The sequence below is a fragment of the Pavona decussata genome, unplaced genomic scaffold (assembly GCF_977016875.1).
Source record: "Pavona decussata unplaced genomic scaffold, jaPavDecu1.1 SCAFFOLD_431, whole genome shotgun sequence".
Classification (NCBI taxonomy): Eukaryota; Metazoa; Cnidaria; class Anthozoa; order Scleractinia; family Agariciidae; genus Pavona; species Pavona decussata.
In genome coordinates this window covers 442,501-455,991 of record NW_028145788.1, presented here as the reverse complement: position 1 = coordinate 455,991, position 13,491 = coordinate 442,501, and the positions used below count along the sequence as shown (strand labels likewise).

General features: G+C 34.9%; 2 protein-coding genes across 2 annotated transcripts in view; both read left to right on the top strand.

Annotated features, from left to right (window-relative positions):
* Positions 1-239: 239 nt before the first annotated feature.
* Positions 240-6,729, top strand: LOC146450730 (uncharacterized; the record flags this gene model as incomplete). The annotated part of the gene is made up of 2 exons (XM_085100087.1): positions 240-1,760; positions 4,071-6,729. A coding segment is annotated over exon 2 (2,097 nt), but the record flags the coding sequence as incomplete, so codon positions are not given.
* Positions 6,730-6,777: 48 nt separating this feature from the next.
* Positions 6,778-13,491, top strand: part of LOC146450729 (uncharacterized) — a 7,385-nt gene continuing 671 nt past the window's right edge. The window contains exon 1 of the mRNA XM_085100071.1: positions 6,778-13,491. This exon is cut by the window's right edge and continues 671 nt beyond it. Within this exon, the coding sequence (XP_084956197.1) occupies positions 6,838-12,387 (5,550 nt within the window). The 5' untranslated portion in view covers positions 6,778-6,837 and the 3' untranslated portion in view covers positions 12,388-13,491.

Sequence of the window (13,491 nt, the reverse complement as noted above, 5' to 3'; positions counted from 1 at the left end):
CGTTATGATGGTGCAAACAATCTGGGTACAATGTTACTTTGTGATGGTGCAATCAATCTGGGTACAAGGTTACGTTGAACTTGCGCAATCTACGTTGATAAATACGGCGAATAGCAAGTTAAGCGTTAGTTAGATGGTAACAATTGCAGTTAGCGATTGGCGTTGAGTTCGAAACGTGTTCATTAGTCGTATTTAGCGATCCTTTTCGAGGAGGACATCAATTACTGCTTGAGGTAACTGCTTTAACGTAGACTCTGTTTGGTTGATATAGCTTGTAATAGCGGTATTCTGTACGAAATGACAAATAGGCGAAAAGTGTACAGCAGATCTCGGTTTATTCAGACTTAACGTTCACTCGTGTGATTCACGGCAAGGTTGGGGTTTGTAATTTATCTCAACTGACATTAATTGAAAGAGCGTCGATTTTTTTTAGACACTTCTGAGTTAAGACTGCGTTTAAGACTTCACCACTGATTTTTGGCTGACAAAGTTTCAACACCCTTCATCGTTTTGGACCATTTTATTCTCTGCGGTTTAAATTTGCTAGTGAAGCAATTTCCATTATTTAAACTCTTCGTATAATCAATTTGTAACTGGCGTTGGGTTCGAAAAGTATTCAGTAGTCGTATTGAGAAAGAAACTTTTCAAGAAGAACGTCAATTGCTGAAGCTGTTTCGTTGATGTATTAAATAATTACAAGCTTGTGGATAAATACTAGCTTGTAATAAATTAATAACGATGTCTCAGTCTACGAAATCACAAATGTGCGAAAAATCATATTCCTATAGGTTAATTTAGGTTTAACGTTTACGTCTGTGATTCGCAACAACTGAGGTTGTGGTTTGTAATTTATCTTAAAAGGCGACGATTAAGGAAGCTGTTATTCTTATACTTTTGTGTTAAGACTGCATTTGGTAGCATACCAAAGACTCAATTGTTCTTTCGGATGAAAGGAAGCTTCAAAAACGTTTATCATTTTTATTTTCGCGCTATATACGACTTAGACCCTGTTCACCGGAGCATTTGATTATCTCTTTGTTTTTCACCTTACAGCACTTTTCCCTCCTTTAATTGCTTATTCATTGGCAAATACAGTAAGTTCCTTATTAAATACATCTATGTATATACAACAAAAATGGGACGCTACAGCAGCAGAATGGCCATCTTTGCAATACTACGGTGTGTTGGAATGTTTCCTGAGGTATTACAAATATTGCTTTGCAAGTCAACAATCTGTCATGTCACTCATCGTCGTTCGCGTGATTATCAACATTGCCATTTTCTAAAAAAAAAATAAACAAGCTAACGTCATCACTCCCCTGGTCATCATGCAACGCGTTTTTCAAGCTTTAATACGATGGGCCTTGTCAGTTTATCCATAAACGCATCAAATATTGCTCGTGTCCCGACTGTATTAAGTTCTGTTCTTCAAACTTCTGATTTAAACAGCCTTGAGGCTCGAGTAACATTTTCACAACAAGTAGCGGTAGGAATAATGTGCGGGTCATTGCGCATTTTTGACCTCATGATTATTGTTTCGCGCTCGGCTATTTCGCGCGACGTCTCGACTATTCAGAAGGGGACTACTTGTAGTCTATTATTTTTGTGAAAATAGACGCATACGTCAGAGAATAAACATTCTTAGGGGAACAAATTACTTTCATTTTCGATTGTCACCTGACGTCTCACAAACAGATACTTCAGACTAACTAATTCCTTTGTTTTCTGCGGTCATTTGTTCCTCAAGAAAGCTACCAACAGTAAGTATATGACGTTCGCCTCTAGTTGCGTTGGCTGTGATTTCATACAATAACAAAAGATGAAAATTTCGTCAAACAGACCGGTTTATTTGACGAAAACGTCGGTGGGTGAAACAACATAACGCTATCTTTATGACTCAAACTATTGCATGCACACATGGACAACGCCGATAGGATTTAATGAATTTGGATGATATACGTTATCTTTAGCCTGAGTGCCATGCTTTTTTCTTTCAGCTCAGATTGCTTCACGAGAATTTCCGTCCGGTATCTATGAAATTGCTGTGATCTTACAATTACGATATCATTAGCAACTTTTGAAATTGGTTGAAAATTAACCTTTAAAAAGTCATAATTTTACTCAATAAACGATCCCTAGCAAGCTTAGTCAATATGAAATGCGATCTAATCTTTGCAAGCTTATGTGCACTCTGAAGGGATGATGTACGGTGTTTGGAGCGAAAAATCAATTATGTTATTGCCATGCTATGAAAACAAACTCGGTGCAAGGTTACGTTGTAATGGTGCAAACAATCTGGGTACAATGTTACTTTGTGATTGTACATGTGCTATCAATCTGGGTACAAGGTTACGCTGAAATGGTGCAATCAATCTGGGTACAAAGTTACGTTGAAATAATGCAATCTACGTTGATAAATCCGGCAAATAGCAAGTTAAGCGTTTTGTTAGATGGTAACAATTGCAGTTAGCGATTGGCGTTGAGTTCGAAACGTTTTCATTAGTCGTATTTAGAGATCTTTTACAAGGAGGATATCGATATTAATTACTGCTTGAGGTAACTGCTTTTACGCAGACTCTGTTTGGTTGATATAGCGGTATTCTGTACGAAATGATAAATAGGCGAAAAGTGTGCTGCAGATCTCGGTTTATATATTCATAGTTTACGTTCACTCGTGTGTTTCACGGCAAGGTTGTGGTTTGTAATAATCTCAACTGGCATTAATTGAAAAAGCATCAATTTTTTTTATTTACTTCTGATTTGATGGTTTGTAATTTATCTTTAAAGGCGACGATTGAAGAAGCTGTCATTCTTATACTTTTGTGTTAAGACTGCATTTGGTAGCATACCAAAGACTCAATTGTTGTTTCGGGTGAAAGGAAGTTCCAACAACGTTCATCATTTTTCTTTTCACGCTGTACGCGATTTGGAACCCTGTTCACAGGCAAGAGAGGATGAGCTACTTCGTCCTGTCTTGTCACAGGCTAATGTAATATATGAAACAAGAACCCGTTTAGTTAAATCTGCTCTATTGCAGCGTCTGTTAACTAATACTCAACCTCTGTATTTGAATTTCATGACTTTACCCTCATGTGCAGCCGCTCTAATTATAACAATGCCCTTCACATGGAAATGTGACTGCCTGCGTGATGCAACGTTTTCTATTATGTCGTAACGGGGAACTCATCTACCGTAACATCACTAGAAATCCCTATATGCTTTTTAAGGAAAAACAAGAGAGGCTGATGGGCAAAACTATTACGTCATGTTCTGTATTTTTAATTACATCGCGTGGTACGGAAAGTTACCTCGTGTATTTACGCCTTATGTGAAGTACATGTAATTGAGAAATCTTCGGTAGAGTTTCTTCTCGGCATATCGAACAAAGGATAATAACAGCGAAGTTTTACTCTTTTTTGAAATAATCATTGTCCCATTGATAACAAATACAACTGATACCTCTTTTTTAAACTGACAACCTTCAAGGCTCATGTTTCCTCATTGGAGTCGATTTTTTTGCGCGTACTTGCGTGTTTCCTCTTTACATACTGGCGCCTTTAAACCAAATAAGTTAAAACAGTGTTTGCAGGACGTCAAATCCCTGCAGGAAAAAGAAAGAAAAACGCTCTATAATCTCTCGACCTCACAGGGTGGAGGCCGTTAGGCGATAAATTGGTCCCTCTTATTGATTACTGGCGCCTTTCTCTAGTAATCCCCCTTTGATGAGGCCTGAAATTAAATAACCCCCTCTCCAGAGGCTTAGTAGAGTTTTTAAGTGAAACTGTTAAATAATCTCAATGGCACTGGTAGAAATGTTTTTCGCAATGCTTAAATTGTACGTTTGGACAAGTCGGCGAAGTAGCCGGAGGTCAGGTCTCTGGCGTATCGGTAATTACCTTATCATAAGCAACTTCCAGTATGATGTCACGTAAGATAATGAAAGGTCAGCAAGATGACTTGCTCATATACTGTATTTTGTTTTATTTTAGTAATATAATTCTGATTAGTTTTCAGCAGTTATTTTTTCTTTCAATTTTAACAGATTGTCTTTTTTTGGTTTTGTTTTGCAGGTGTAAGTCGTTAAGGTTGAATTTCTTCCTGAGAGTGAAACCAACTGATTGTTAGCAAAGAAGGCCTACAAAACGTAGCACCTACATAGTGGTGGACTGTTTGTTACAAGAGCATCCAGTGGCAGAAAACGTAGCGACCACAAAGCGTAGGAGTCAACTGGTTGTCATAACAGAACCCCCAGCGCAGCAGTCAGCTGATTGTCAAAACAGAAAACCCAACAACCCATCGTAGCAGCCGCTCGGTTGTTACAACACCCATCGTAGCAGCCACTTGGTTGTTACAACAGAACACCCATCGTAGCAACTACTCGGTTGCTACACCCATCGTAGCAGCCACCTGGTTGTTACAACAATAAGTAGCAGCCACTTGGTTGTTACAACTGTAACACATTGAACAAGAAATTAACAGAAATTAACAGATATTCAAAGCTATACAAACCTTGCAAACCTGAAAGAGTGTGACATAAAACATAGAGTGCGATATTGAAACAAAAGAGACAGTGAATTACACAATAAAGGACTGTGAAGAAGAGTGGGACAAAAATAGTAAGAGTATTTAACAATGCTTGACATGAATAAAAAAGTGAAATACGGTACTTGTAGGTCACTATTTGCATTGTTTATTAATAATATTAAAAGGGATACTAAAAGAAGACGACATCATTATCGAGAACCCAGTAGAATCCCATTAAGAGCTCTAAAGAAGGGTTTAAAAAGGAGAAACAGAATATTTCTTAGAAAGTATGTTTTAAAAACTGTCCCAAAATCGTCTTTTCTTTATCAAATTATCAAAGTAGCTTCATTACGAAAAACAGTACTTTGTAACAGCAGGAAAGCTATGGAAAACTGCACAAGCAAATATCTTGCATCGAAAAAAGAAAGGACTTATAAAAATGTTAATCATGAAATGACACATGTCAGTATAAAGGAATCTGGCGATATAGAGACCAATCCTTATCCTCGTGTCATTGCTTTACGTGGACTCTTCGATCCTTGCGTTATTTCAAACAAAGAAGCACATATTATAAATGGGAATATATTCATCAGTAAAGCAACAAATTCCAAGACCTCTTCCATCAGTGAACTGTCACAACAGGGAACAAATGCTAGAAGACATTTCATAAATTATTGCCTTACTCATTCAGGCAAGTTTTCATGTGCAGTAGATTGTTTTCTTGAACTTAGCGTTGCTATTTTTAAAGATTCTCTGAGAGATATCGAACGTAATGAGTTTTTTCAAACTTTATTTGACGCATGTCTACAGTTAGAAAACCATGATGTACAAACAGAAATGGCAGTAGTTCGAGAACCTGTTTGGGTTTACTTAAGACAACATTGCAACTCATTTACCGCAATGTCTGCAGATGCTGTATTTAGTGACATATTTAGGTTGGATACAGTTGGTATGATGACGGAGGAATTAAAATCCCTTTTTCTTATACAACAAAGTAATCAGTCAGTTTGTTCATCGTGTAACAATGCAATTATAAAAAACACAGCTATATTTGTACTTTACATAAATTCTCCGAAGTTGCTTCACAATGGCTTAGAGAATTATGTTTCTGAGGCTATATTACCAAATAGCAGTGCACTCTACTGTGATTTGTGTCAAGAGCATTCTGGGGATCTTTCAATGCTACAACATTTTGTTATACTTCCACGATTTTTAACTATGGAACTGTCATCCAATTATATTAATCAAATATTTTTTCCTTTGACTATGGATGTACTTGGTCAAAATTATGTACTTAAAGGCATGGTTCGATGTCTAAGTTCTCATTTTACAGTTGCTATAAAAGATGATGCTCGTTGGATATATGTAGATGATATGTGTGTTTCAGTTAGAATTTACACTTCTTTTCAGCACCTCTTGAGTAGCCATTCTAACGGTTGGTTTTTTGCTATATATGAAAAGTCTTTAATAAGGGATAATAATGGTATACAAAAAAATGCAGTGGCGTGCAAAACTGTGCAGCAAAGTTGTAATAACGTTTTTGTTGGCACTTTACCGAAAGATGTACCTATTATTAAAACTACAAATAATGAAACTATAACGAAGAGTTCTGCCATAGCTCTGTATGCAATTTGTTTTTCTGTTATTAAACCTTGTAGTTATTGGAAGTCTGATACATTAGATGCTCTTGTCGAATATGGAAGTGCTTTCTTTACTGAGACTATTAAAAATCAGACAAGTTCCAGTGAACTACCACAGAATGTTAATATATACGGTGCCAATATTAATGTAAAGGTTGTTACGAGTAATAAAGGAATTCTTGTGTGTAATTCATTTTTTAGTAAATTAGCCCTTGAGAGGTTGATGTTGCAAAATGGAACTAAGAGTTCAGGATTTTTACTTCAGTTTCCCAGCCTATGTTTAAGTTGCGTTTTTCACAAAACCAGCAAAAATGTAACATTTTACTTAATTTCTTTGAATAAAATTCAAGGACTTGGTGTACACAGAATAAGTGATAAAAATTACTTAGTAGAAAGGGTCTGTCAAAGTGTGACAAATACTGCAAAGTCTAATGAAATACAGTATTTCTTTCAGAGTGTATTGTGCACTTGTGAGTTAAATAAAGGTGAAAAACAAAAGATTATGAAATGCCACAAATCTGCTAAGTGCAAAAAAGAAATTGCAATTAAAAGGAGAAAGTCTTATTCTCAATTTGAACCTGCAAGGAAAAAAATCTGCTTTGATAAGCGCCGTGAGTGTTACAATAATGAAAAGCAAAAAGTTCTGATTGCACGCACTGAAAAATATAAATCTATGGATCCCAATGAAAAACAAAATATGCTCACTCACCGTGCAGAGAAATATAAATCTATGGATGCTCATGAGAAAGAACAACTCTTAGCTAAAACAAGAGAAACTTATCACAACATGAAAAGCGAAGAAAAAGAAAAATGGCTTGAAAAGATCAGGAGAGTGGCTAGGAATACAGAGGAAAGAAAAGCTATCTCAGACAATGACTTGGACTTCTGTATTGCATCTTTCCAAAAAGCAGTAAGAGAAGGGCCTTATTACATATGTTCTGTGTGTAATAGAACTCTTTATAGGAAAACAGTAATAGAATTAAAGAAAATTAAATATGTCAAACAGCATCTTTTCACAGGAAAAATGTCTTTTGATAAGAAAGAATATATCTGTAAAACATGTCACTCTAAATTGTTAAAAGAACAAGTTCCCTGTCAAGCTGTTTATAACAAATTAATGGTTGATGAAACCCCCCCAGAACTAGAATGTCTAGAAAAACTTGAGCAGATTCTTATATCTCAACGCATTGTCTTTGAAAAAATAGTAATTATGCCCAAAGGTCAACAAAGGAAAATTAAAGGAGCCATCTGTAATGTGCCTGTAGAATGTGATCATACCTGTAATGTCTTGCCTAGACCTCCTGAAAGCTCAGGAATAATTATGTTAAAACTTAAAAGAAAGCTTGATTTTAGAGGCCATGTTTATTTTCAAGCTGTACGACCTGCAGTTATACTCAATGCGCTAAATTGGCTCAGAATAAACAATCCTTTATATAGTTGTATAACAGTTAATATTGAAAACATTGACATAAATCTGAGAGAAATGCAGTTACGAGCTGATTCAGACAGTGCCGATGGTGAAGAGTCTCCAATTATTCAGGTATCTTGTGAACAGACAGCAACAAATGATCAAAGTGAGGAGGAAAGAAATGATCCTTTGAATGAATTTAGAGCAGCAACTTCTGAAACGTGTTTACAGTCAGTGCTACCAGATTATCCTGTAAATGTGGACAAAAATACCAGATTAAAGTCTCATGGAAATGAAATTTTTAATATTGCACCAGGTGAAAATAAACATCCAGTTTCATTCATGACTGATAAAAATTGTGAAGAATTAGCATTTCCAGTATTATTTCCAAAGGGCAGATTTGGCTATACTGTAGAGAGAGCGGTCAATCTGTCACCTACAAAATACTTCAATGCCCGTCTTTTACATTATAGTGGTAAGTTTGCAATGAATCCTGAATATTTGTTTTTTGCGCAGTTCATCATAGAACAAAAAAAAGTTTCAGATAGTATTGCTATTGCTCTGACAAAAGTTCATGGACAGTCTCTGACTGCATCTCATTTAAGATCTAATGTGCAAAATTTTCAAAATCTTATCTTTCAAGACCAGGCTTACTTGTTTTTAAGGCAAATTCCAGGTACACCACCATACTGGCAAAAATTTATGTTTGAAGTTATAGCGATGGTAAAACAACTTGGAATTCCAACATGGTTCATGACATTGTCTTGTGCTGACCTTCGATGGCCTGAGTTGTTTCAAATTATTGGGAAAATACAAGGACTTAATTTAACTGATGAAGAAATTGAAGGATTGTCTTACAATGAGAGGTGCTCTATGCTTAATTCTAATCCTGTTGTTGTTGCTAAGCATTTTCAGTATAGAGTAGAGACATTTTTTACTGAAGTGTTATTGAGCAAAGCAAATCCTATTGGTAAAATAGTTTATTATGCTTTACGTATTGAATTTCAAATGAGAGGATCACCTCATTTACATGCACTAATATGGACAAGTGATTGCCCAAAGTTAACAAATGAAACAAAAGAAGATTACATAAAATATATAGACAATCATGTTCAAGCATACTTGCCAGATAAACAAAAAGATTCTCAATTATTTACCTTAGTTCAGACTTATCAGAAGCACAATCACTCAAAGAGTTGTAGAAAATATACTAATGTTCCATGCAGATTTAATTTTGGACAATTTTTCACAAAGAGAACAGTAGTAGCAGAACCACTTTCTGAAAAGTTAGATGAAGAGTTGAAAAGAGACATTTTAACAAGAAGAAATGAAATTCTTTGCTTAGTAAAAGAAGAAATAAATAAAATCTTGAACCCAAATAAACCACAGTATAATCCTAAGACAACGGAAGAAAAACTGTTGAGTTCATTAGGTGTTACAGAAGAACAATATTACTGGGCCTTGTCTATATCTGGTGATTCTGATTTTGATCTGCATCTTAAACGACCGCTTGATAGCTGTTTTATCAATAATTATTTTGTTGCTGGAATAAAAGGTTTTAGGGCTAATGTTGACTTACAACCTGTTTTTAACCATTACAAATGTATAACTTATGTTTGCTCATACTTCACAAAGGATGAAACAGAATGTTCACAGGCTATTGCCAATGCAGCAAAAGAAGCAAAGACTTCAAATTTAGCCATTAAAGACAGTTTGAGAAAAATAGGAGCGGCTTTTCTTTCTACTAGAGAAGTGAGTTCACAAGAATGTGTATATAGATGTATGCCTGAACTTTGGTTGAGAAAAGTTTTCCCTAAAACAGTTTTTGTGAGTACAGATTTACCTGACAATAGAATTCGAGTTGCAAAGAGTAAAATAGAACTTGATGAGTTACATGAAGATAGTACAGATATTTACAAATCCAATATAATAGAACGCTATAGCATCAGACCTAACAAAAATCCAATTATTGATAACTTATGTCTAGCTGAATTTGCTGCATATTATTACAAAGAATACAAAAATGATTGTGTAACAAGCGATGCACAACCTGAAATTCTTACAGATGATGTTATAGAATCACATGTTCAATTTAATACAAATGCAGATGTCATTAACTATTTACCATCCAAAATAAGATTAATAAACACAAACGAAGTTATGAAATGTAGAAAAACTAAGGCTGTATTACGGTATCATAGACCCAACAAAGTAAAAGAACCCGAAAAGTACTTTCACCACTTACTTATGCTGTACTATCCATGGCGTAATGAAGATAGTCTTATTGGCAATGAACAAACATACGCATCAAGATTTTATGAGCCGAAAGTGCAAGCTATTGTTGAACAAAAAAGAACAATATTTGAACCTGAAGCAGATGCTATAACAGAAGCATTAGAAGCCCTAAGAAATAGTGAAGTTAATAATTTTAGCCATTCCTTTGATTCTTTCAATGATCAAGAAAATGAAGACTTGCAATTAGATATGCAAAGTAATGTTGAAATTGATGACGAATCATTTAATGAACAAATTATTTCACATCTTTCTTCCAATTCTAATAGTGATAAAGTGTCTACAAATGCAACAATTACAAGTTATGTTCAACCCAGGGAAATTTCTGATGATCTATTACGTGAACATATAAGGTCGTTAAACGAGAAACAGCGTATTGCGTATGATAGTGTGCTACGCTGGTGTAGAAACAAAGTTAAAAATCTTCGTTCTTTAAAACCTTACGACATTAACCCAATATATCTTTTTATGACTGGAGGTGCTGGCTCAGGGAAAAGTCATGTAATAAATACAATATATCAGACAGCAATTAAAACATTTAGACAGACAACAAGCAATCCTGATCTGCCAACAGTACTGTTAATGGCACCCACTGGTGTTTCTGCAATACACATAGGCGGAACAACTATACATTCAGCGTTGGCTATCCCTAAAGAAACCGGTGACAATCTTCCAGCAATGTCTGACCAAAAGAAAACACAAATGAGACTTACACTGTCGGAATTAAAGCTTATTATAATAGATGAAATTTCTATGGTTTCTAACATTACTCTTCTTCATATACATCAAAGGCTAAAGGACATTTTTGGATCATCCAGCTCTAAACTATTTGCCGGTATAAGTATTATAGCTGTAGGAGATTTGTATCAACTACCACCTATACGGAGGAAACCTATTTTTGAAAAATTCAACAATGAGTGTTTCAATTTATGTCATCCATGGCATGTCTTCACGATGATAGAATTGACTGACATTATGAGGCAGAAAAATGATCGGCAGTTCGCCGAAATTTTAAACAGATTTAGAACAGCTTCACAAACTGAAGAGGATCTTAATTGTATTAATTCTCGAGTATTAGTCCCATCAACAAACAATTACCCCTTGAATGCACTTCACATCTGGGCAGAAAATGATCCTGTTAATGAACATAACAACAAACAACTTTTACAATTATCTACACCTTTGTTTGTACTTAGAGCAACAGACCAGTATCCATCAAATGTTACAAAACAAGATATTGACAAAGTATTATCAAGAGGGAGATCTGAAACAGGAGGGCTTGAATTTGAAGTGAAGATTAAAGAAGGTGCTAGAGTAATGCTTACTACAAATATTAATATTGCAGATAGACTTATAAATGGACAAATGGGAACTGTTGTTAAGATTGATGTCAATAAAAAAACACAAAAGCCAACTGTGGTTTATATAAAATTTGATGATAATGAAGCAGGAAGAACTTTAATACAAAACAGTAGTAGTATATTTGCTAGAGAAAATGCTGTTGTTCCTATTGAACAAGTATTATCAAAAATAAAAGTTCGACCAGGTAAACCATCGTCTCCAGAAGTACAGAGAATTCAATTTCCTATAAGTCTAGCTTGGGCATGTACAATTCATAAAGTCCAGGGTTTAACACTGCGAAATGTTGTTATAAGTTTCCATTTGAACAAACAAAGATCTTTTAACTATGGACAAGTATATGTTGCGTTAAGCAGGTCAACTTCACTTCAAGGACTTCATATTTTAGGAGAAATCAATACTAAACACATAAAAGCAGATCCTAGAGTACATAATGAATATGATAGATTAAGAAGTTTCAAGTTAGTAGATTTAAAAGACATTACACATTCAAATAAACGAAAGATAGAAGATAACAATTTAGTTGTAACATTATGCCTTTTAAATATACGCTCTCTAAGAAAACATAGTTCTGATGTTAAATGTGATGTAAATCTTTTGAAAAATGATCTTATAGCATTTACTGAGACTCAACTTTTACCTAATGATAACGATTCAGATATTATAGATAATTTATCTCCTTTTTCCTTATATAGGTATGATCATAATTCAGATAAATACTCAAGTTTAGCCATATGCATCAAAAAAAAATTTCATGTTACAAATCAAGAATACTACCCAACTTTAAATGCTGTTAGGTTTATGTTCACATTTAACAACCATAGATCACACGTAAATATTTCTCTCCTTTTAATTTATCGTAAAAATAACTCAAACATACTTGACCTTATTAATGGTATTGACTATTTAGTTAGAAGCAATCCTATCGATATAATCTTAGGAGATTTCAATATTAACTATTTTAGCAGCAACGACATGGAAGTACTCTCATCATTAATGCAGTCTTTGGATTATTTACAAATTGTAGCGATGCCTACATTTATTTCAGGTAGTTTACTAGACCATGTTTACATCAGACAAGCAAATAACCTTAATATCGATAGTTCAGTAATCAATGTGTACTACTCTGATCATGATGCAATAAAAATCACAATACGAATTTAAACTTCGCATTTACCGTTTCGTATTTGATAAATAATAGACTTCGTATCTCCAATACAGAAAATAATTCGTTAAATCAAAAAAGAATGTTAAAAACTTTGATATAATTTGATCTGATGAGACACAGAAAGGAGCCCGTCCATCCTTCCTAGCCGAGTGCCGATGTATTGTCATCAATGCATTCATGGATTCTGTTATCAAGTAAGTAGGATACAAAAAGGCTTTTTACTTTTTCTATATCAACGTTCGACTCCTTACTGTGATGTTTTGTTGAGCTCTAGAAGTTGATTGATTTGATTAATGCGTCGATGGATTGTATTATCAATTATGCAGAATACAAGTAGATTTTCTAATAAATTAATTTGTAAATGAACGAAATAGATCCGCTTTATGATTCCAGCCATTATTCTTTTCAGTCACTAGCGCAAGATATAATGAGTAGATGCTCAAGTATAAACTTCCTGAATAAATGTAATATAAAGATCCGGTACTTAGACGACGAACATAACTCATGGATCAATCTACCCAACAACAACAAACGAGGCTTCAGGAATTTTGGAAGACCACAAGAACTGCTTCAGAAAGGGAATTTTTAAACAATTAAATTGAGGACAATTCAAGCTAGCCCTTCCCGAGGGGGTGCTTCAAGTACCAATGTTCGGTTTGGCGCAAGAACTCCTTCGCGCTGTCGCCTATTGAAAAAGGCACAGGCGACAGTTTCAAGTTTGGAAACAATTCTGCAAACCTGAAGTATCTCAGATCAGTGAAGCATAGTGTCCAGTGACAGACAATGGAATGAAATACATTGGGAAGCACTGTGTTAAGTTAAACTACTTGAATATCAAAGGCTACAAAGCTGTACGAGATGTCGGCATAACTCACATCGTTCAAAACTGCTTCAAACTGATATTTCTTGATATGGGGAAGTGTAACATCATGGATTATGATATTGATGGTATGCATATTATCAGCATTCATTGGCCTCCGTTGAAGAAACTCATTATACGAAGATGTGAACATATGACAGCTACAGGAATCAAGACTATTGCTGCACAATGCTGTAGTTCCCGGTAGTACTTACAAGTGCAAGAAATCTTAGAAAACTAT